This window comes from Sitophilus oryzae, unplaced genomic scaffold (genome assembly GCF_002938485.1).
Source record: "Sitophilus oryzae breed Bouriz unplaced genomic scaffold, Soryzae_2.0 scaffold_1576_pilon_pilon, whole genome shotgun sequence".
Taxonomy (NCBI): Eukaryota; Metazoa; Arthropoda; class Insecta; order Coleoptera; family Curculionidae; genus Sitophilus; species Sitophilus oryzae.
The window spans coordinates 14,545,218-14,568,811 of NW_022146254.1; the positions used below are offsets into that span (position 1 = coordinate 14,545,218).

At 35.0% G+C, this 23,594-nt stretch overlaps 1 protein-coding gene across 3 annotated transcripts in view; it reads right to left on the minus strand.

The window, feature by feature from the left end:
- Nucleotides 1–23,594, minus strand: part of LOC115879122 (early endosome antigen 1-like) — a 38,288-nt gene that overhangs the window by 1,459 nt on the left and 13,235 nt on the right. For all 3 annotated transcript variants that reach the window (XM_030895780.1, XM_030895782.1, XM_030895781.1), the window contains exons 5-9: nt 19,694–19,851; nt 17,502–17,888; nt 12,002–12,531; nt 7,013–7,752; nt 1,018–1,515 (exon numbers count right to left, since the gene is read on the minus strand). In XM_030895780.1, coding sequence (XP_030751640.1) covers nt 1,018–1,515; nt 7,013–7,752; nt 12,002–12,531; nt 17,502–17,888; nt 19,694–19,851 — 2,313 coding nt within the window. The remainder of the gene's footprint in view (nt 1–1,017; nt 1,516–7,012; nt 7,753–12,001; nt 12,532–17,501; nt 17,889–19,693; nt 19,852–23,594) is intronic.

Consider the following 23,594-nt stretch of genomic DNA (forward strand, 5'->3'; position numbering starts at 1 on the left):
TCAAAAAATTAAATAACATTTTTAAAGTGTTACTTTTTACCACCACTGTTTACTGTTGCACATACAAAGTTCAGTTTTTTAGTATTTGGAGCAATTATTATTAATCAACGCAAACAGTCAATTAATTAATGTAGTTTGAATACCGGAATCGTATTAATTGGTTTGGTATTGCTCTTTAACAAATATTTAAACATTTTTTTTTTATTTTTTAATTAAATAAACGAACTATATCGACAATATTAGTATTTTTATTCCTTAAAAATTTGTTACATCTTTAAGAATAATCTAAAATGTCAATATTCCATGGGTATATTGATAAATGAAGTCTAAATTATAATAAAATGCATTTTCTACGAAAACTTGAAGAAATAGGTAAAAAATGGTATAATACAATTTGATAGACTATTAAATTGTGCATCTGATTCTCATAAAATATACAAGGTATTCCATTTAAATTAAACAAGTTATTACCGTTTAAAGCTACTAATTAATTACAATACATTTTTAAACACCCTGTATAAGGTAGTATAATTTTTGTTATTGCAACACAAAATTTTTAGTAAATAGAAAAACCTCATTACAACATTTGGTTTTAAGAACTTAAATACGCCTAGAGAAATAAAGTATTACAATTTTTACTGTATTTTTACCATAAAACGTAAATATTTCAAAAAAGGTAAGATTAAAATGCGGTAAACCTTAATCAAATTTACCTTTATTTTAATCGTAGAAACTAAAAATGTAATAATATACAGGGTGTTCCGTTTAAAAAATAGAACTTTGATATTTTCTTATTTATTTGGGACACTGTATATCTTGTAAAACGTTTTTAAATTGTAGCTCTAATAGTCCTTCGACGAACCCAAAATTTGCAGTTTGTAAAAATCTAATCGTTTAGCTACAATACTCTGTGTCGTATGCGTGAATAACCCTGTAAAGCAAAGCGCAAGGGACTATCTTTATAATTCCTCCCAAATCTACTCCCCTGTATCAACACCCATGCCTAGATGTTCTTACCTTTGATCTTTCGTTCCAAATTATTAATCAGATTATTAATAGCCGTCTTAAGAGTATTATTATCCGCTGTCAATTTGCAAATGTAATCCTTCAACTCTATGATCTCGTAAGCAGTCTCCTGCAACTTCTGCTGACAGTTCATCATCTCGATATCCTTGAACTTCAATTGACCAGTCACCTCACCCACCACACACTTCTGTCCACAATTGCCCTGAACTTCGCCGGTACCGCCAACACCCACCCCTTCTGCCTTGTAGTTTTTCAAATGTTCTCCGAGCATGCTCTTTATTTTTCTGTACTCTTTTCGAAGGCTTACGTACTCCTCTCTACTGATCTGAGCCTGCTTGTGAGCTTGAATAGCTTGGCACGTTTTGGGGGGTTTAGGTTCGATCTTTTGAAAGCTGAACTTCACTGACGGTTGTTCCGTGACTTCATCCCGTAGCGTTTGTCTGGGCGTCTGACTTTCTTTCTGAAAAGAATTGTGTTCAGGCGTCGTACCTAGAGACATGCAAAATCGTTTATTAGCAGTATTTAAATACAAAATGCAAATGCTTGGTTATTTTTCGTTATTTCACATACAAAATCGCTTTGAAGAATAGTACCTTATGATCGAAAAAGAAACGGCTTGGAAATGACGATCGATGACATTTCCCATATTCCCATATAATTCATCGCTGACGCCGTTTTTTTTTCGATCATACGGTAATTGTTTTACTAGGAGTAAAAATGACACTTTTCTTGGCGAGACTGTACAGGGTGGGCCAAATTGAACGCTTTTAAAGGGAAACACCCTTTTCTATAAGAGATAGACAAAAACTAATATCGGAATCTGTAGCTCAATTTTTATCAAAAACATGATGGTGAAAACCGCGCATCGATATCTGTTACCGTTTCTTAGTTACGGGGTGTTTTTCAAAAATATGTATTTTTAACAAAAAGCTGTAACTTTTTTGCTATGCAAAATTTTGTAATTCTATGAAAACGTTTCCAGAGCACCTTTTTACGTAGAATTTAATGGTTTAAGTATATTTTTTTTAAATTAATAATTTAAAAATTATTAACAGAAAATTTGATTTTTTATATGAAACGCCCTGTATATTTTTAATTTATTGAAAATTATTTAAAATTACATTTTCAAAAATATAGCACACCTGATATTTTTGGTCGATTCGAGTTTATAAAAATTCGCCCACTTTAAATAAGTAGGCTTTGAACGGCGCCGGCTGTAATGCAAAAATATTCTAGCTGTGAGTATCAATTAAAACGAAAATAATATTAATATTTGCAATGAGAGATCCAGAATTTTATAACAATTTAAACTATATTTAACAAACATCAACACATTTAAATAATATTTAATAACAATAAAAATAAATAGCAAACCAAGACACGAGATTTTGCTACAGGTGTTCGACATATCGACCTTTATTATTCAGTGGGGAGTGAAAGATACCCTCTAATAACTACTAAGTATTTCTAATTCTTGTCTAGATTATACGGGCAATTTAAAAATAAGAACATTGGATTAGGTCCATAGTTATAGGCACTAAGTCCGGCGGCCTCGGCGGCCAACGGCTGGGATCTGTTAGCTATTCAATTATTCTTGAAATTGGCTGCAAAAATTTCTTGATAACTTTAGCGTTCTGAGCCGGTGCCTCGTCTTGCTGGAAAAATATGTTTTCGAGTTCCATTAGGGGTATATCATCAATAAGGGGTCCAAAGCCTACTAGTTAAACGTCGCGAACTTTTAAAAATTCTGTATTTCCAAGGGAATTATAACAAAATATCAAGTGAACTATAATTTTGGAAAGGTAATTTTAAGTTCTTTTCAGTTAATTAAAAATATACAGGGTGTTCCAAATAAAAAATCAATTTTTCTGTTGATAACTATTAAATTATTAATCTAAAAAATATATATATACTTAAACCATTAAATTCTACGTAAATAGGTGCTTTGGAAATGTTTTCATAGAAATACAAAATTTTCCATAGAAAAAAATTTACAGCTATTTGATAAAAATACACATTTTTGAAAAACATCGATTTTGATATCGATGTGCGGTTTTCACCATCATGTTTTTGATGAAAATTGAACTCCAGACACCGATATTAGCTGTCTTCTATCTCCTATAGAAAAGGGTGTTTCCGTTTAAAAGCGTCCAATTTGACACCCTGTACGTTTGACGGACGAGCGTTAGCCAGTCCGACATACAGTCGATGCACAAAAACTCATTTTTACTTACCAAACCAAACCGAATAGAACATGTTATTTTTTCTCAAACGCTACAAATAAGTTTTTAAACAACAACCGTTCCAAATAATATAAATAGATTTTGAAGGCATACCTTGTAAGTATTTATAAATATATCGAGAAAATATGGTTACGCTCGTTGCATTGACTTTATGTCAGTTTAATAATATATTTTCGTACTTTTATGCTTAGGTCTAAAAGTGCTTTACTTTTATATTGTCAAAAAATAATACTTTTGTGGCGTTTGAAAAAAAAAGTATTTACGCAAAATGTACAGAGTGTCAGAAAAATAGTTTATCTAAAACTTGGGTGAATGATTCTACAGAAAAAATGCATTTGGAGTATTTTAAATATCAAATAAAAGTAGCTATTTTGCATTTTGTATTTGCATTTCAATTATATTTCAAGTAAGTAACATCTCTACTGGGTGTATCTCAAAAGTGGCTCATTTCTATAATTTTTTTATTTTTTGAGATAAAAAACGAGATTTGGTGGTATGTTAGAATATGACATAAATTAGGATTATTTGACGTATTCAATTGTTTTCGGTCATTTCCTGTTTCACAGGAAATCACTACAACTTTTGATTTTTATAAAAAGTTAACATTCTATTTAGAGTGTCATTTTCTATCGAATAAAGTAAAAAATACCTAGTGTACCATTTAAAAATCAAATGTTGTAGTCATTTGTTTAACGAGGAGCCCATACTTGATTCATGGAAAACGTTATGGATAACTCCGATCCACAAAAAAGAAAGGAAAGATATTTGCACTAACTACAGATGTATAGCTGTGTCTGACACTCTTAGCAGACTGTACGGAAAAATACTTAAAACCCTAAGAGAAGATGAATTTAGTCCCCATGAGATTGAAGAACAAGCCAGGTTCAGAGCAGGCCGCTCATGCATTGATAATATATTTCCAATAACTCAGATCATTGAGAAAAAGACGGCAACGAATCACGACCAAATTCATCTCCTGTTTGTGGACCTTAGTAAGGCTTATGATACGGTACCAATTAAGAAACTATGGGAAGTTCTCGAAAAAAGCCCAATAAATATAACACTAATAAAAGCGGTACAGCAACTTTACTGCAATTGTTCCGCAAGAATTAAAATAGGCCCAGCTCTATCTGAATTATTCCCAGTATCAAAAGGTCGAAAACAGGGTTGTTGTCTGTCCCCAACTTTATTTAAAATCTACCTATCAGAAGCTCTTAAGCACTGGCGCAAGAAGTGCTTTCAGATGGGAATACCTATTAAAGACAACCTTTCTCTGTATACTCTGCATTTCGCCGATGACCAGATAGTAATGGCACAAGACAAAGAAGACCTAGAATACATGACCAGAAAACTGATAAAGGAGTACGAGAAATGGGGACTGGAGCTAAATAAGAAGAAGACAAGATATATGTTTGTTGGTGGCTAGTTGGAAGACCTACTATTAAATAACAATATAAAAATTGAAGCTTCCGAAGAATATATGTATATAGTGGTAAAAATCGCAAGCAAAAGGAGATACGAAAAGGAAACCGAAGAACGGATTGGTAAAGGCAGAAAGGTAATAGGAGCGCTGAACTGGGTGATTTGGTCTAGGGATATCTCGGATCACAGAAAAAAAACTGATTTATAACGCGATTCTGAAAAGCGTAATGTTATATGGCTCTGAGGTATGGCAGTTAAGTTAAAAACATAAAAAGAAGTTGTTGTCGACCGAAATGGACTTCTGGCGAAGATCAGCCCGAATCTCCCGTTTAGACAGAATTAGGAACGAGAGAATACGCTAAAAAATGAAGGTGGAGGGTAACATTGTACAAGATATACAAGAAAAACAACTGCAGTGGTACGCTCATGTACAGGGTGGGTCAAATTCGACGCTTTTAAATGGAAACACCCTTTTCTATAGGAGATAGAGAAAAACTAATATCGGTGTCTGGAGCTCAATTTTCACCAAAAAGATGATGGTGAAAACTGCATATCAATATCTGTTACCGTTTCGGATTTACGGGGTGTTTTTCAAAAATTTGTATTTTAAACAAATCGCTGTAACTTTTTTACTATGGAAAATTTTGTATTTCTATGAAAACATTTCCAAAGCACCTTTTTACGTAGAATTTAATGGTTTAAGTATAATTTTTTTAAAATTAATAATTTAAGAGTTATCAACAGAAAAATAGTTTTTATATTTGGGACACCCTCTATATTTTCAATTAACTAAAAAGAATTTAAAATTACCTTTCCAAAAATATAGCACACTTGATATTTTGTTATAATCCCCTTAGAAATACAGAAATTTTAAAAGTTCGCCACTTTTAACTAGTAGGCTTTGGACCCCTTATTGATGATATGCCCTTAATGGAACTCGAAAACATATTTTTCCAGCAAGACGACGTACCGCCTCTGAACGCTAAAGTTATCAGAAAATTTTTGCAGCCAGTTTCAAGAATAATTGAATAGCTAACCAAGATCCCAGCCGTTGGCCGTCGAGGCCGCCTGACTTAGTGCCCATGGATCTAATCCTATGGATATATTTGCGGAAGAATAAAGGTTCCTTATTCTTCCGTATAATCTAGATAAGAATTAGAAATACTTATCAGTTATGAGAGGGTATCTTTCACCCCTACTGAGTTAATGAATTCCGCGAGAAACTGCCCCATCTGTCCATAACAGAAGACGGTCGATATGTCGAACACCTGTAGCAAAATCTCCTGTCTTGGTTTGCTATTTATTTTTATAGTTATTAGATATAGTTTAAATGTGTTGATGTTGGTTAAATATATTTTAAATTGTTATAAAATTTTTCATCTCTCATAGCAAATATTATTTTCGTTTTAACTGATTCTCACAGCTAGAATTTTTTTGCATTACAGCCGGTGCCGTTCAAAGCCTACTTAATTAAAGCGGGCGAATTTATATATATATACTCGATATCTCGAAGGGGAACCGAGCAAAATATCAAGTGTGTTATATTTTTGGAAAGGTAATTTAAAATTCTTTTCAATAAATTAAAAATATACAGGGTGTCCCATATAAAAAATCAAATTTTCTGTTAATAATTCTTAAATTATTAATTTTTAAAAAATTATACTTAAACCATTAAATTCTACGTAAAAAGGTGCTTTGGATATGTTTTCGTAAAAATACAAAATTTTCCATAGCAAAAAAGTTACAGCGATTTGTTAAAAATGCATATTTTTGAAAAACACCCCGTAACTCCGAAACGGTAACAGATATCGATATGCGGTTTTCACCATCACGTTTTTAACAAAAATTGAGCTCCAGACACCGATATTAGTTTTTGTTTATCTCCTATAGAAAAGGGTGTTTTCATTTAAAAGCGTCGAATTTGACCCACCCTGTACAACGAATGGGTGACGATAGAATACCAAAGCAAGTGTTGCAGTGGACCCGTACAGACAAACGTAAACGAAGTCGACCTAAACTCTCCTGGAATCAAGGAATCAGGACAGAGCTATGTCGGAAAGGAACCTACTACCAGGAGATTGGGACAATAGACGGAGGTGGCGCATGGAGACCGGAGGGCGACGAAGGACGCTGTAGAACCGGACATACATACATGTTGTAGTCATTTACGGTGAAACAGGAACTGACCGGAAATAATTGGATAAGTCAATTAAACCTGAATTATGTCATATACTAACGTACCAAATCTCGTTAATTTATCTGAAAAAATAAAAAAGTTATAAGGGTGAGCCTCTTTTGAGAAACAACCGGTATATTCATACCACATGACACTTGACGTTTGGGACCTTCGTTATCGCTAGACTTGGTGCTACAAGTTTTCTTTAATTCGTTGTAGGATTGTTCCAGCGACCTCAGCTCATCGGACATTATCATTTTCTCTATTTTGTCCTCCTGACTTTTTCTAGTTAATTTCACAATATCTTCCTGCAAACACTCGCATCTAAGCTTTTCCTCCTCCGCTAGGACTTTGTATTTTTGGGCATCTTGCAAGCTACGTTCCAGCGTGCTACATCTCTGGGTGCATTGGTTCTGAATCTCGTCACAAGCTCTTTGCAGGCTTTGCAACCGTTTGGAACACTCTTGGCTCGATCTCTTAACTTCATCTCTAGCATTTTCGACCTGTAACTCCAACTGTAAATTGTCGCTCTTCAATTTCCTCTGAGAAATATCTTTATCGATTTCCATTGCTTCGATTCGTTTCTTCAACTCTTCGTTTTCTGCTTGAAGGGCCCGCATGTTTTTGGCGTTGAAATCTGAATTGGCGTCAGATCGGCTGAGCTGTTTGGTGGCTTTGTTCAGGTTGTCTGCAGATTTGCCCAGTTGTTCTTGTAGGTTTTTTATGGTGGTTATCTTTTTTTCTCGATCTTTTTTTAGGCATTCGTTCTGGCAGACTAGGTCTTGGATGTCTTGTTCGAATTGCTGCATGGTTTTGTTGAAAGTGTCCAGGGTGCTTTCCAGCTCAGCGATGGTGCATTGTTTCTTGATTAGTTCAGCTCTTAGACTAAAAAATAATAACTAGATTTTTTTTTCTTAACATAAGTAAATTTAAAGTATTCAAATAAACTAAAAAAACTACGAACCTAATTCATGGGTGAATGCTCTGCTCAGTAATTTTAGAAGAACTATTAAATGAAAGCGAAGATACGCGAGACAAGGAGGAGGATGAAATAAATATAGAACATCAGAATAAAGAGGTACTCCTACCGAATTATGAAAGTGTACAAAGAATTATGATCAACTTTCTCTCGCAACATCGACTATACTTAATGAATAGCTTCTTCAAGAATAAAGAACACAGAAGATGGACTTGGATAAGCCCGGATGAACAAACAAGAAACGAAATTGACTTCATCATTTCGAATAAGAAAGAAGTAGTAACAGACGTGACGGTGCTGAAGAGTTGTACAATCTTGTACAACGGAAGCGACCACAGAATGGTTAGAGCGACGCGACGGTTAGGATAGACTTGAAAAGAGAAAGGTCAAAGATGGTTCGACAAAACAAAAATACTAAATGGAACCCCCCTAACAGTGACTCCAACTATGCAGATTCCGTTACAGCTTTCCTGGAAGAACGGACCTTAAACAGCCAACACGATATTGAAAATATAAGTAGCAATATTGTTGAAGCCATTAAAGAAGCGGAAGTACAACACTGCCAACAAATTAGTAACAAACAACAAAAACTCACCCAAAATACAAAGAATATGATATCTTTGCGAAAAGAAATGTTAAAACAAAATAACAGAAACTCTGAAGACCTGAGACAATTGAACAAAACAATATCTGAAGAAATCAGAAAGGACGTAAGAAAACTTAATACAGATAATATAAGGCAAACTATAAAAGAGAATAAAAGTATGAAGGTGTTGCGGGGAAAACTATCAAATGGAAAGAGAGAGATCTTTAAACTAAAAGACAACCAAGGGGTCGTAACAACAAATAGAGAAAGGCTGTTGAAAATAACAGAAAACTTTTACACTGAACTATATACAAGTAATCACCAACAAACATACAACAGTCAACAACGTCTGTGCAAAAAGATAGTTAACCAGGGGGATCAGAGGATATACCGGAAATAACTACAGAAGAAATCAGAAACTCCTTAAAAGAAATGAAAAATAACAAAGCCCCGGGCGAGGACGGCATAGTGATTGAGGCTGTAAAACTCGGAGGAGGAACACTATTAAAATGGATTAAAGACTTATTTAATCTATGCCTTGAAAAAGGAATAATCCCGTCTCAATGGAACAACGGCATAACGATACTTCTCCATAAAAAGGGCGATATCACCGAGCTTGAAAATTATAGACGATAAGCCTTCTTTGTCACTTGTATAAGCTGTTTACCAAAATCATTGCCAAACGTCTCGAACGTAAACTAGATTTCTATCAACCAAGAGAACAGGCAGGCTTTAGGAAAGGTTATGGAACAAACGATCATCTTCAAGTAATTAAAGTCCTGATAGAAAAATCTGTGGAATACAACAGGCCCCTAGCATTGGTGTTCGTTGATTTCCAGAAAGCATTTGACACAGAATTAACATCAATAATAGCAGCATTGGAGCAGGGAAGAGTAGATTATAGGTATACAAGGCTTATAGAATACATATATAGTAATGCCACCACAACTGTAAAACTTCACGAAACAACAGATAAAATTGAGGTAGGCAGAGGAGTTCGACAAGGGGATACTATTTCGCCTAAACTTTTTACAGCTGTCCTTGAATACGCAATGAAATCACTCTCTTGGGAGAATAGGGGCATAAATATCGATGGTGAAAGGTTGACACATCTCAGGTTCGCAGATGACATCATCCTTGTCTCAGATAACATCGGAGATTCAAAGCAGATGCTCGAAAAATTGGTGCAGGCCTCATTAAAAGTCGGTCTCCGGATAAATACGAGTAAAACGCAAATAATGACAAACTTAGTGCTGACACAGAACATCAGAATAGGTGACGCCGACATAAAAGAAACACATATATACAAATATCTCGGGCACGAAATACAAAAAAATCGGAAAGAACAACCAAACACACGAGATACAGCGCAGAATAGGTTTGGGTTGGGCTGCTTTTGGCAAACTGTGGGAGACCTTTAAAAGTGATATACCCATATGCTTGAAGAGGAAAGTTTATGAACAATGCGTCTTGCCGGTAATTACATATGGAGCAGAAACTCTAACATTAACGAAAAAGTCAGCAGAAAATTTAAGAGTAGCCCAGAGAGCCATGGAGAGAGTCATGCTTGGAATAACTAAGTTCCTGTTTCACCGTAAACTAAATAACTCGAATGAAATGGAGATGGGCAGGTCATGTGGCGAGAACATCTAAAGACAGGTGGACTAGAAGATTGTTAGAATGGCGACCTCGAGCAGATAAACGTAGCAGAGGCAGACGACCGACACGCTGGACCGATGATGTAAAGAGGATTGCTGGAAATTGGATGATGACGGCCCAAAATTGAGAGACATGGAGAAATATGGAGGAGGCCTACGTTCAGCAGTGGACAAGGATGGCTACATGATGATGATGATGATGACAAAGAATTATCCAGAACTTAAAGAATGACAAAAGTTCCGGAAATAATTACATGCCCGCTGAGGTATTTAAGTATGGAGGGTTTAAGTTGATAAACCACATCCAGGAACTACTGAAAGACGTATAGGAGAAAGTAGAAATACTGAAAGAGTGGAAAGAAGCAATAATCTGCCCTATACATAAGAAGGGAGATAAGAGTGAGTCTCAAAACTACAGAGGTACAGCTCTTCTAAATGTAGCTTATGAAGTACTGGCAACATATATAAAAAAATATTAGTGGAGGAGGTTGTGATGAGAAAATTGGAGAGTACCAATGTGGATTTAGGAAAGGAAAAAGTACCGTTGACCAAATATTTACCCTTAGAGAAATAGAAGCGGACAGTTATGAATACGAAAAACAGACAATGCTCCTATTTATCGACTTTTAGCAGGCATATAACATGACAAAGTTAAAAGGACAGCATTAACAGAAGTAGGGGTTAGCAAGAAACTGACCAAGATGATAGAATTGACACTCCAAGAGACAGCAAATGAAGTCAAAGTAAACAAGAAAACAACGGAAAAAATTATAATCAGGGACAGATTAAGACAGGCGGATCCACTATCTCCAGTACTGTTTAGTGTAGTATTAGAAATAGTTATAAAAGATACGGGAATCAACAGAGAGGGCCTTCTGGATACAAAAAGACACCAATGCTTAGCCTTTGCCTATGATTTATTTATCTTAGCAAGAGATCGGAAAGAGCTGATATCGGTGACCAAAAGACTGGAAAATCAAGCCCAAAAAGTAGGCTTAGTGTTTAATGAGAAGAAAACGAAATTTATGGAGTGGTCAGACAGGGATTTTGAGAAGGGAAGATGTCTACAATTGAATTCTGAGAGAGGTAAATGATACAAGTTTGAGGAAGTAGATACATTCACATATATTTAGGAGCCGTATTTCTAAGGAATCCAAATGTAACTCAAGAAATGATGGCAAGAATAATGGCAGGAAATAGATGTGTCAGCGCATTACAGAAAATTATTAAGAGTAAGAACTTTTCTAGAAGTTTAAAAATCAGAATGTACCAAACAATGATAAGACCAATAGTGCTGTATGCATGTGAAACGTGGACGTTCAATGCAACGGAAAGTTTGAGGCTAGAGATTTGGGAAAGAAAATTACTGAGGAAGATTTTTGGAGGAAAGAAGATACACAATAATGGACCAGAAGAACAAATGAAGAAGTAAAGCAACTATATCGGGCACCGAGTATAACAGGAGTCGCAAGAGCACAAAGACTGAGATGGCTGGGACACATTGAAATGGCTGAAGCAAGAATTCCTAATATGATAATGAAACGTGAAATAGGTGGAAAGAGAAGGAGGGGTAGACCGAGAATCAGATGGAAAAAGGGTGTAAAAGAGGACTTGAGAAGGATAAGAGTGGATGGGTGGAGAATAAAGGCGAAAGACAGAAACAAATGGAGAAAGATAACCAATCAAGCTAAAAGGCTCATGATTTTAGGCTTTTAGAACTATTATATATAGTTTTAGGATTTAGTTTAGTTCACACTTGATAACGGTCAGTGATACTTCGGACCGAAACGTTGTGTAAGCAAAATAAATAAAGACAAGTCCGATTTTTTTTTGTTCAGACACCGATAAAAACAAAAAATAATTCCTAACGATTACTCACAACACGAGATAAATTTGAAAGCACGACTATACCTCTCCAATTCTAAAGCTGCCGAATGACATTTACAATCTCCCATGTTCCCCATCTCTAACTGCCTTATCTTGTTGTTCAGTTCTTCGTTTTCCCTCTCTAATTTCTGTACCACTTCACCTTTTGTATTATTATCCACACTCACACACTTCCTTATTGAATCCAACTCGCTGACCACCTTGTTGATTTCCTGAGTCTTCTCGTCGTGTTCTTGCAGCAACATGGCCACTTGGTGCTGAGATTTATCCACTAAATTCTGCAGCCTGGCTGCTTCGAGCTCGTTTTCCTTCTTGACCTGTTCCATCTCTTCTTTTAAGGCCTCGTTTTCTTGGCTGATTGCCAACATCTCTTCTAGCTGGGATCGGAGGTAGTCCCTCATTTCCTCCGCCTCTTTGCTTTTGGACATCAACAGTTCGTTGGAGGTTTCGAATTTTTTCGAGAGGTTTTCCTTGTCTTGGTTTATTTTCGACAGTTCCTTTTCTATGTCCCTGAAGGAGGGTGTCATTTGACTGCTCGCGCTCTGTTTTGGGGGCTAAAAAGATTTATTCAAGTGATTGAAAATACAGAATGATCAAATAAAACATAAAAGGTACTAATGAAACAAACCAGTGGCCAAAAAATACCCCAAATTTGAGATAAACATCCCCTCCAAGAGTGCCGACGAGATTCGGTGATTGTTGTAAAAAAGCGATCAACTTAGTAACCATTAATTCGAAGTTGGTCAAAGAATGCCTGGAGAAGATGAATAAATTAGGTAATGAAAATAAAGTCCTTCTATTCTGACCAACGGATCGAAGGCACTGAAGAAACTGTCAAATATTCGTCAGCGAGTATGGACAGTAGTAGCAGTAGTAGTACTCGTATGTGAATTCTAAATAGGAGGAAGATAGTAAATAGCAAAAGAATTGAGAAGAAAATTGTACAAAAAAATAAAAAGTCTTCAAGGACTGTTCTGGACACTTTTTTGACAAATTTAATCTAACCTTAATAAAAATATAATAGTACAAGAGCTAGTAACGTCGGGAAAACTAGAATTTTAAGAAAGCTGGTTCTTTAATATATCTATACTCTCCTGCGCTCTCCTAACCAAAGTGCGTGCCGTCTGGTTGCCGGTAGACTACTGCAGTTCACTACTGCGCATCACATCTGTGCATGGTATCCCATTTTCGTGTGTTTTATGGGATTTCTCGTTATTGAGTAGAGATACAATGATGCGACTTTTACATTACTTTGCTACTTTTTATGTAACTAAATATGCTACACATATATGTTTGTCCTAGCCTTATTAGTTCCTGAATTACAGAGAGAAGTTGTGATGTGCAGTAGTGAACAGATGTTGAATACAGATATGGATGTGCAGTAGTGAACGTAGCGTTTACCGGCAGCCCGACGGTCCGCACTCTGTTCAGGAGAGCATAGCAAACCAGCTTTCTTAAAATTCTCTCTCGAAAACGTTGCTAGCTCTTACACTATGAGTAAAACAACGAAATCGCTATTTAAATGAAAATATAACATGACATGTATCACAAGCAAAGCATACATCCGAAGAAAGGAGGCATGAAAATGCAATAAATTTAAAAGTTAATTAATATTCTAACCAACCAATTCGACCAATAAAATTAATATCGTATCATCCTATCGTCATACTGGGTGTCCCAGGCTGCACGTGCATTAGAAGTTTTTAGGGAACTAAATAGCTAGATCGGAGATTTTTGGCACATCACTGTGTCACAACGAGATCTATCGATTAAAAATATTTTCAATATGGCGGCACTTCTGGAAATACCGGAAGTTGACAGCAACTTTCTTATTTTAAATAGGCACCCTCATTTTTTATTGCATATTTAAATTCTCTATCAAATTCTATGAATTTTGATATCAAACACTAGTTCAGTCATTGGGGATTTTTGCTTGGAAAAAAGTCCGGAAGTTTTGCAACTTTGCAGGTTTATAGGTTTTGGGGTCCCTAACTAAAATCCATAAAATGCACATTTCCAGACTTGCCGCCGACGCCGCCATCTTGCCAAGATGGCGCCCAAAATCGGTATTTTGTGAATATCTCGAAAACTATGCGTTTTTCGCAAAAATTTGAGGAGTGTAAAATTAAAGAGAATAAAATTTCTTATAAAAAAGGTTTCATGAAAATTTTCGCTAAAGTCAACCGTTTAGGCACAAAATCCCTGGAAATTTTACAATTTTGCGTAAAATATGATATAATTACAGTACGTCTGTCCGTTCTTTAGCTACGGGGTATCCGTGAGAGGGGAAACGATATTCTCTCATTGTTTTTCGTAAAAAAATAGACGACGCGTCCCATCAATAAAAATTCAACAAATTTGCAAGTAGCTAATAAAAAGAGTGGGCGGAGCGATTTGCGGTGACGCAGTCGTCAAATCTACGTATAAAATATATTGCTGTTTGTTTAAATGTTTTTTGTCCGCATTCCTTTCATAGACACAGATCCAGCAGATGTACTGTATGTATAGTGGATTTTCCAAAATCAAATGTCGATTATGGTTCACTAAAACTAGTTTTAGTTTAGTTTCTTCAATTTTGTCATAAAACAGTGGCGTATCATTAATTCGCTTATTAATTTATGAATAATTAATTTTAATTATTGAAAATGTGTACTTGTTTCCACACCACCCAAGAGGTAAAGTATATGGGGCGTTTATTTTAACGTGGTCTCCCCGGAGGCCTACTCCACTAGATAAATTAAAAACTTTAACTTATCTGCACAAGCCCGACGGATCTGGCTCATTGATGTCAAAGTCGATCGTGTCTGCTGTGCTGGGCTCATCAGGGTGGTCTCTCAATACGTCCAACTCTTCATCTTCAGCCGCCAGAGGGATATCTATAGGCAAGTCCAACTCCTCTTCATCGGATTCGTCGAGTGACACTTCAGTGACGTTGTCACAGGATTTTCCATTGCAGTATGCACAAATCATTGCACATTTTAATCCTGCTTTTCTGCATCCGCAGGCTTTACCATAGTTGTTGGTTTTGCATTTACAGAATAAAAATGCCAACAGGGATTTTGGAGCTGGATCTTTGAACGTTGTGACTGGAGTAATGCCTGTTTTTGTTTTCTTCCAACCCCATTCTACACAACCAATGCTGAACCTGGTGGTAAGTTCGCAATGAATGCTGTCCAGTACGACAATTACTTATTCATAAATTAATGAGCGAATTAATGATACGCCACTGTTTTATGACAAAATTGAAGAAACTAAACTAAATCTAGTTTTAGTGTACCCTAATCGACATTTGATTTCGGAAAATCGACTATACATAATATATAATATTTTACGCAAAATTGTTAAATTTTCAAGGGTTTTCTGCCTAAACGGTTGACTTTAGCGAAAATTTTCATAAAACCTTTTTTTAACCTATAGGAAATTTTATTCTCTTTAATTTTGCTCTCCTCAAATTTTCGCGAAAATCGCATAGTTTTCGAGATATTTAGAAAATACCGATTTTGGGCGCCATCTTGGGGCGGCAAGTCTGAAAATGTGCATTTTATGGATTTTAGTTAGAGACCCCAAAACCTATAAACCTGCAAAGTTTCAAAACTACCGGATTTTTTCCAAGCAGGCCCCTTTTTTGATCCCCAATGACTGAACTACACTCTATACCTAACATTAACCGTTTATGGGAAAAAAAAATTAACATTTTTGGAAGAAAAAAACTGCCTGTCAAAAAAAATTGTATAGCCTAAACGACAAATTTAGTGATTACCATAGCCACTATGACATAAAGAGAAGACCTGTGGCTATCTATTTCAAAAATTAGATTTTTCGAATGTCGTATAATATTGGCCGTAGCTGTCACGGAATTGAGCTATTAAAAATTTATCATAAATCATTTTTTTCAAATAGAATCATACTTTTTTTATTTCAATAGTGTTCCGACCTGTATATTGTAGTTCTCTAGAAATTTCTAATGCACTTTCAGCCTGGGACACCCAGTATAACGGATGCAGGAAAATCAAGTTTTAGAAGTAAAATAATAACTAACATATGGTTGAAATAAATACACCCGAAATAATGACCAACGACAACGTACAGATTGAGGCAACCGATATAATTACATCCCTTCGAAAACTAAAGAATAAAAAGAGCCCAGGGCAAGATGATATCCCAAACGAATTACTTAAATATGGCGGCCAAAGTCTCATACAGCAGCTAACATCCCTGATTCAAAAAATCCTTTACCAACACAGGATACCGGATGAATGGCGAACCAGCACCACTATCTTGATGTTTAAAAGAGGAGATAAGAAGCTGCCCTCAAACTATAGAGGCATAAATCTTCTAAGCACCACACTAAAACTTACGACAAAAGTGATAACAACCAAAATAAACGACTTAACGTGCTTAGCAGATGAACAGCAAGGTTTCAGACCGGGCAGATCATGCACAGACGCGGTTTTTGTCATAAGACAGATAACAGAAAAATCAATCGAATATAACAAACCAGCGTATATGTGTTTTATTGATTTAGAAAAAGCGTTCGACCGTGTGCAGCTAAGAGACGTTATACACCATCTTTACAATAGGCAAATCCCACACAACCTCGTTAAAACCATACAAAACATATATGAAGCGAACCAAATTCAAGCTAAAATTAACGGGGTCCTGACCGAACCAATAAATGTAGGCTGTGGTATCCGACAAGGTGACTCCCTGAGCCCTCTTCTTTTCAACATCATTATGGACGAAATAATAGGAAATGTACGTTTACTGAAGGGATACAGTATGGGCGACCAGGAGATTGGTGGCTGAAAATGAGAACGATCTACAGCGCTTATTACATCGATTTAATTGCACTGCCAAATCACTTAATATGATAATATCGACCCAGAAAACTAAATGCATGACGACATTAAAAGTACCACTAAGATGCAAACTGGAAGTCGAGGGCCATGTTATTCAGCAAGAGATGAAGTTTAAGTATCTAGGCATAGAAATCTCAGGATATGGTGATGTAGAAGCGGAGGTGCGAGAACGGACAACGAAGGCAACCAGAATAGCAGGATGCCTGAATGATACAATATGGCGAAATAAAAACATTGAGGTGGAGACTAAAGCGAGAATTTACAAGGCAACGGTACGACCAATAATGACATACACTGCAGAAACTCGATCTGATACAGCGAAAACTAAACAACTACTAGAAACAACCGAAATGAGAGTACTACGCAGAATAGCTGGAAAAATGCTTCTGGACAGGGAGAGAAATGAAAGCATAAGAAGAGCGTGCAATGTGGAAAATGTAAATGAGTGGGTACTTAGCAGAAAGGAAGAATGGAACGACCATATCAGCAGAATGGACAGAAGGATAGTAAGAGTTGCACGCGACAAATCACCGCTAGGTCGCAAAAGCTTAGGGCGTCCACGAAAACGATGGAGCGACAACTTGTCAGTCTGACCGGTAGAGACGACGAAACCAAACAGGCGATTCGCCTAGTATGAAGAAGGAAGAAGATATGGTTATACTTACCACTCTACTACATGACTGAACCTGCATCTGTAACTCCTGCACCCTCCTCGACAAATCGGAATTATTTGCCATCAACAGCTCGATTTTCTTGCAGAAATGGTCACGTTCTTCTTCGAACTCCTTCATCTCGGCCGTTTTATCTATCAATTCGCCTCTCAACTCTTTCACCATTGCTTCCAGGTCGTTCACCATCGCCTGGCTGCCGTCACCACCGGTGTCATCAAGACTTTTGTGAGACGAGACCGCAAGTTGTTTCATGCGTCTTTCGTTTGCCCTGCATTCTTCTAGTTCGTTTTCCGCGTTTAGTAGCTTTTGTTTTAGCGAGTTGCATGTTTGCTCGCTCTCGTTGTAAGCTCGTTTTAGTTCTTCTTGCAGTTGACGAACGATCTGGGTGATTTGAAATGAAATAAAAAATTAACGTTGATTGAAGAAATAGGAAGATGCGTAACCTTATAGGCGATTTCGTGTCATTAAATTCGAGATATAACTGGCGTTACCGTCAGCCTGTCCGAGATTTAGTTTAGCTCTGCGCCGCTGCGCGCTAATAGTCATTTATAGCGCAGCGGATAAAGAATGACTGCACCGTAGTTTTGCTTTCAGTCGACAGAGTGTGTGGTTGCCGGAGACAGTGTTGCCAGAACTACGGATTAATCCGTAAATTTACGGATTTTGGGTACAATACGTTAATAATACGGATTTTCTATCATTAAACAATTTAATATGATATTATGATTAAACAAAGAACGGCGTCAGAGTTGGCTTCGAAATGAAGATCGCTGTTATTTCATATGTAAAATATTAAGGTAAATATCAATAATCGTCATTTCCAACTAAACGAACTTTTTTCGATCATACGAAATATAGTGAAGTACCTATATTTTTTTTGTTGTTTATTCTATGTTTAACGCGGCTAAATTTTCAATACATAAACGCGGTTTTTTAATCCAAAGATATTTTCGTCAAACGTATTACAGATATTACACATTTTAATATGGCAACACTGTCGCTTTCAGTTCCACACTGTCTCCGATATGCCTTCGCTGGCCGAATTAGAGAAAATAAGTGTTTTAGGCGTTGGCCGCAGAATAAGTTGAGGCTCCACCCTACAGCACATGAGTCGTAAGGGGACCTTAAGGGTAAGACCAGCCTTGTCACGAATTTGCCCTTTAGGTTGTGTATCTTCCCAATTCTCTCAATCAACGTTATTAAATTAAAAGCGATAATGGATTAGTTAGGTAGGACAGGAAACTTATACTTGAAATAAATTAATTTTTACTCTTTGCTGTATTAACTGCAATATCATATAGAGAAATCAATAAAAGTTGGCGTGCACGTACTTGCTCATTTTAAAGTATAATAAGTGGTAAAAGTTAAAAAACTTTGTTAAATTTTTAGCCTAATTTTTTTTCTGAACCTCAAAATTAGTGGAATAAATTAGTGGTTTCAATTATACTTTATACCATATGATCGAATAAAAACGGCGTCAGCGATGGCTATGAAATGAAGATCGCTGTCATTTTATATGTAAAATTATATGGGAGATGTCATCGCGAGCGTCATTTCCAAGCCAACTGGACGTCTTTTTTTCGATCATACGGTACCTATGAGTTTACAATCATTCACAATATCTAAAAAATACACAATTAAAATTAATAGAATATCCCAGCAACAGCCTGCGATGACGCTTAGTTGTATCTGTGGTTGTATCCATAAAAAAAAGTCAAATAATATAATCTAGTATATAAAATTCTGGTGTCACAATTTTAGTTACCGTACTTCTCCGAAACGGCTTGACCGATTTTGATTAAATGTTTTATGCATATTCAGTAGGTCTGAAAATAGGTTGTTATCTATTTTTTGTACCCCTAAGTGATAAGGGTGGTACACCCCAATTTTCTTTTTTTTTACTTTTTGGACAAAATATTTTATTTTTATTTTTTTATGATGTGGCATTAAAAAATGCATACAACCCTAAATTTTCACCCTTCTACCATCAACCTCTATTTTTAACAATTAATAATGTAGATATAAAAAAATATTTGTATGTGTATTGTGTCTAAAATTGAAGACAGAGAATGTCACAATTTAAAGTAAAAAAAGTAGTCGTGGCAACATTGGCAACATTGCGACGTGTATTCGTCAAATATGTTGATGACATGCAAGCCAACTTTAATTGAATTTTCTCTAAGTACCTCAAGATTGTTCTTGTTTTCTGCATTGACTATTTCCAAAGTCTCCGATAGTCTCTGGTTATCGTCTGTTACACTGTCCAGTTTTGTAAGGACGTTGCATTTGCAGTAACTAAGTCGCGCGTTGGACTCAATGGCGCTGAAGACTTTTGAAGGATTCTCTAAAATTTATATGTAAAACATCAATATTTATACAGGGTAAGTCTTAAATTAGTGCAAATATTTTCAGGGGTGGTATATTTCGACCCCAGGAACACATCTATGAGGTTTTTTCGCAAAAAAAAAAGATTTTGAAAATCGTGCATTTTCATTTAAATTTTTCTGTATATTTTAGAAAACTTTTTACAACAGGCAGTTCACCGTTTTGCCACATAGTATAATTTTTTAATCTCTGATATTACCATGGTTACGGCTTTATACTCTATGGTTACGGCACTAAAAGAGATGCAAATAAAATAAATCCAGTGGCTTTCGAAATTTTGGAAATATAAATCATTTTTTTTAATTTTCAAACTTGAATAACTCGGTTATTTTGGACTTATTTGAAAAACGATAAAGAGAAAATATGTTCCTTTTATCGAGATCTACTCCAGCCCTGAAAATATTCGCACTTAATTAAGACTCACCCTGTATATCACAAATAATATTACGACTTATTTTTTTATTTCTAAGAACAAACAAGTTATAGTCAGTGAAACAAAATAAGTACTTTAAAACCTCGTAGATGATATAAATGGTGTCAAAAAAATAGTGTATATCACTTTGATGGATTATTCTACAGATAGTGCAACAACTGAATGAAGGGCAACGACGTCTGAGGCAGCAGAGGGGAAGCGTGTAAAAAATCTACTCCTGGCATAGGCGTGCAAATTTATTTTAATCAGATTATTATTAAAAATATTAATCAGTTTTAATAAGTACATTGGAAGTAAATACAAATTTTGGTAATTATTTACTTAGATAATAATAGATATACTTAATATAATATTAGGTATAAACTAAGAACGCTGTGGTATTTTTGGTATTTTTTAAACTGAGTCTTAAACTTCAAATGTCTACCTAATAGGTACTTATCTAATAAAAAAACAAATAGGTAAAAAAACTCAAAACATTTGGAAATAAATAAATAATATTAAAAGTATTATAATAAACTATGAACGGTCGAAACCTAAACTGTAAATTATAAATGTCTCTTTGATAATGTAAGTACTTAACTATTAAATAAAAAAAACAAAAAATAAATACTAGGTCTATGAAACACCCTGTACATATAAGAGTCTAATTTTCTTTATCACTTTCATCGTCAGTGTCGGTGTCGGAATCATCATCACTGCTGTCATTATCAGTTTGAATAATTATAGGTTCCACTTCTTCCATGTACTGGTCAACCTCCCAAAATATATTTTCAATGTTGATTACGTTTTTATTTTTTATTTCTAGATTTTCTCTTCAAAAAGCGGGATAAAATTTTTTATACCTAGGTGCAGCTGATTAAAAAAAATTATACGACTTGATTAACTTATTTTTTATTTTAAGCAATGTATTATTTTTATGTTTCTATTCTTTATTCTTGATATTTTTATTAACTTGCAATAAGTTGAGTTATTATTGTTTGATAAAAATCCCCTTTGTTGCAGTCTTAATGGACCTCACTTTACAAAAACAGAAATAAAACTCTTATGGTCATGATCAGATAAATAAATTAAATTAAACTGGTTTCAAAACTTACCACTTGCCCTAATATTATTAACTATTCCAAAAACGTCGTTACTTTGCCAACATTTTCTAAAAGTTAAATCATTATCCAGCCATGTCTCGTCAATGTAAATTATGTTACATCCTTCTTTTCTGTATTTCCGAATTGACTTTATATATTTATACCGCCAATGAAGAATCGTGGGTCTTTCCATTTGGCATTTTTTTGGCATATCCTTTTTAGCATTTCCGAAAATGAAATCCATTGGCATTTAATAGCATCCTCAATGTTTCGCGACTATACGGAGAATTCATTATTTCTCGCAGCTTAAGGAGTAATTTTTTAAATGCAGAAACGACTTTTAGCTCCAAATAAAACTTTTTTATTGTTTGTCTAATGACAGGAAAATCTTCGAAGTCTTTCATAAGAGACAAGCGGGTTTTCTTCTTAGGTGGTGATGACAGCATCTCAGCTGGACGTTCCCGTTGCCGCTCCTCATCTTCTCTATGAATTTTGCGGACTGTTTTTTGAGAAACCCCAGTATATAGAGACACGCGATCAATTTTTCTTTTTAGGTGTAATTTAAAAGAACTGTTTCTTGCCTCTTCATCGGAAACTCTATATACATTAGCGATAAATTCCCTAGATTGGCAAGCAAGGGGTTTCCTTTGTAAAAAAATATTTCGTTCCATTATTTAAAAAAAAACTATTTAAGGTTTAAGGATTGCTAAAACCCTACAAATATAAATGTATCAGGAAATGTGTCATTTATATATGACATTTTTCATGCAAATACTTACTTTATTACACAAAACAACCAAAAACGAGTCCAGTTAATAAGTGTAACAAAATAAACGAATTATAAATTAACCAAACCAAACAACTATTACTAATTAAAAAACACAGTTTGAACTTTTTCCGCCTACGCCTGTGACCAAAGTTCGGCAACGGCTTTCGATCTCAGATAGGTACACAATTTAATTTTTTGTCTCCTAGGAATAATCTCTCATCCTCTCACTCTGGCCCACGGCGAAAAATCGCCCGAGGCAGCGCTTTTGCCCGTTCTATTTTGTAGCAGGTATATTTGAAATAGTTTTTTAAAGTTGCGCTTTAGGATGTTCACCAAGATGCCATCAAAAAAGTTTTGGAAATGTCAAGGATTGCTGAGTTTTTTGGAAAAAACGGATTTTTTTGAAAATCAATTTTATTTTTCCCTGTCCTTATTTTTTAGAAAATTAAAAAATTAATTGCACATTCTCATAGCCACTTTATTAGGGCTATCTGATGGTATTTTTAGATTTTCAAATTAGCTTATCATTTGTGAGTTACAGAGGCCAACTTATTTTTTTTAAATACGGACCTGCATTTTTTATTTCAGGTTTTGAATGTCCCCGGTCTCCTGAGTACTATGATATGCCACACTTGATACTTTTTTTGTTTTGGGTAAAACAATAAAAAAAATATTTAATTGTTATTTAAAATAATTTCAAATCCTACTCTGGTTTTTTAATTTATTTAATCTGATTATATTCAGCACAACAATATTGATCAGTGCTAATTAACATTGAATAAAGAAAATCAATAAAAATTGTTTTGGACATTTGAAATCAATACATTTCAACATTAAGAGTACAAAAACAATTAACGAGTAATAAAAAACAATTAAAGGGTACAAAATGCGTTCAGAAGTATAAAAAGATCTGTTCAAATTATGGAGGGTGGTAACCCTTTCGAACATGCAGAGCATTAGAAACTGGTTTGTAGAAGTTGATTTATTTATAATAACTACGATTAATATTATGCATATTATTAAATCGTACACTGGGCTTTCAAATTCACAATAAAAAAAGTTAAAAATAATAGATATCTTTAAATTGCTGACCTGGATATTAATTATTTGAATCTTTCAATTGACGTGATTTTCCTTATTCAATGTCAATTAGCGCTGATCAATATTGTTGTGCTAAATATAATCAGATTAAATAAATTAAAAACCAGAGTCGGACTTGAAATTATTTTAAATAACAATTAAATAGTTTTTTTATTGTTAAGGTATCCAAAACAAAAAAAACTATCAAGTGTGGCATATCATTGTACTCAGGAGACCAAAGTCTTTCAAAACTTGAAGTAAAAAATGCAGGTCCGTATTTAAAAAAATTAAATTGGCCTCTGTACCTCACAAATTATCAGCTAATTTGAAAATCTAAA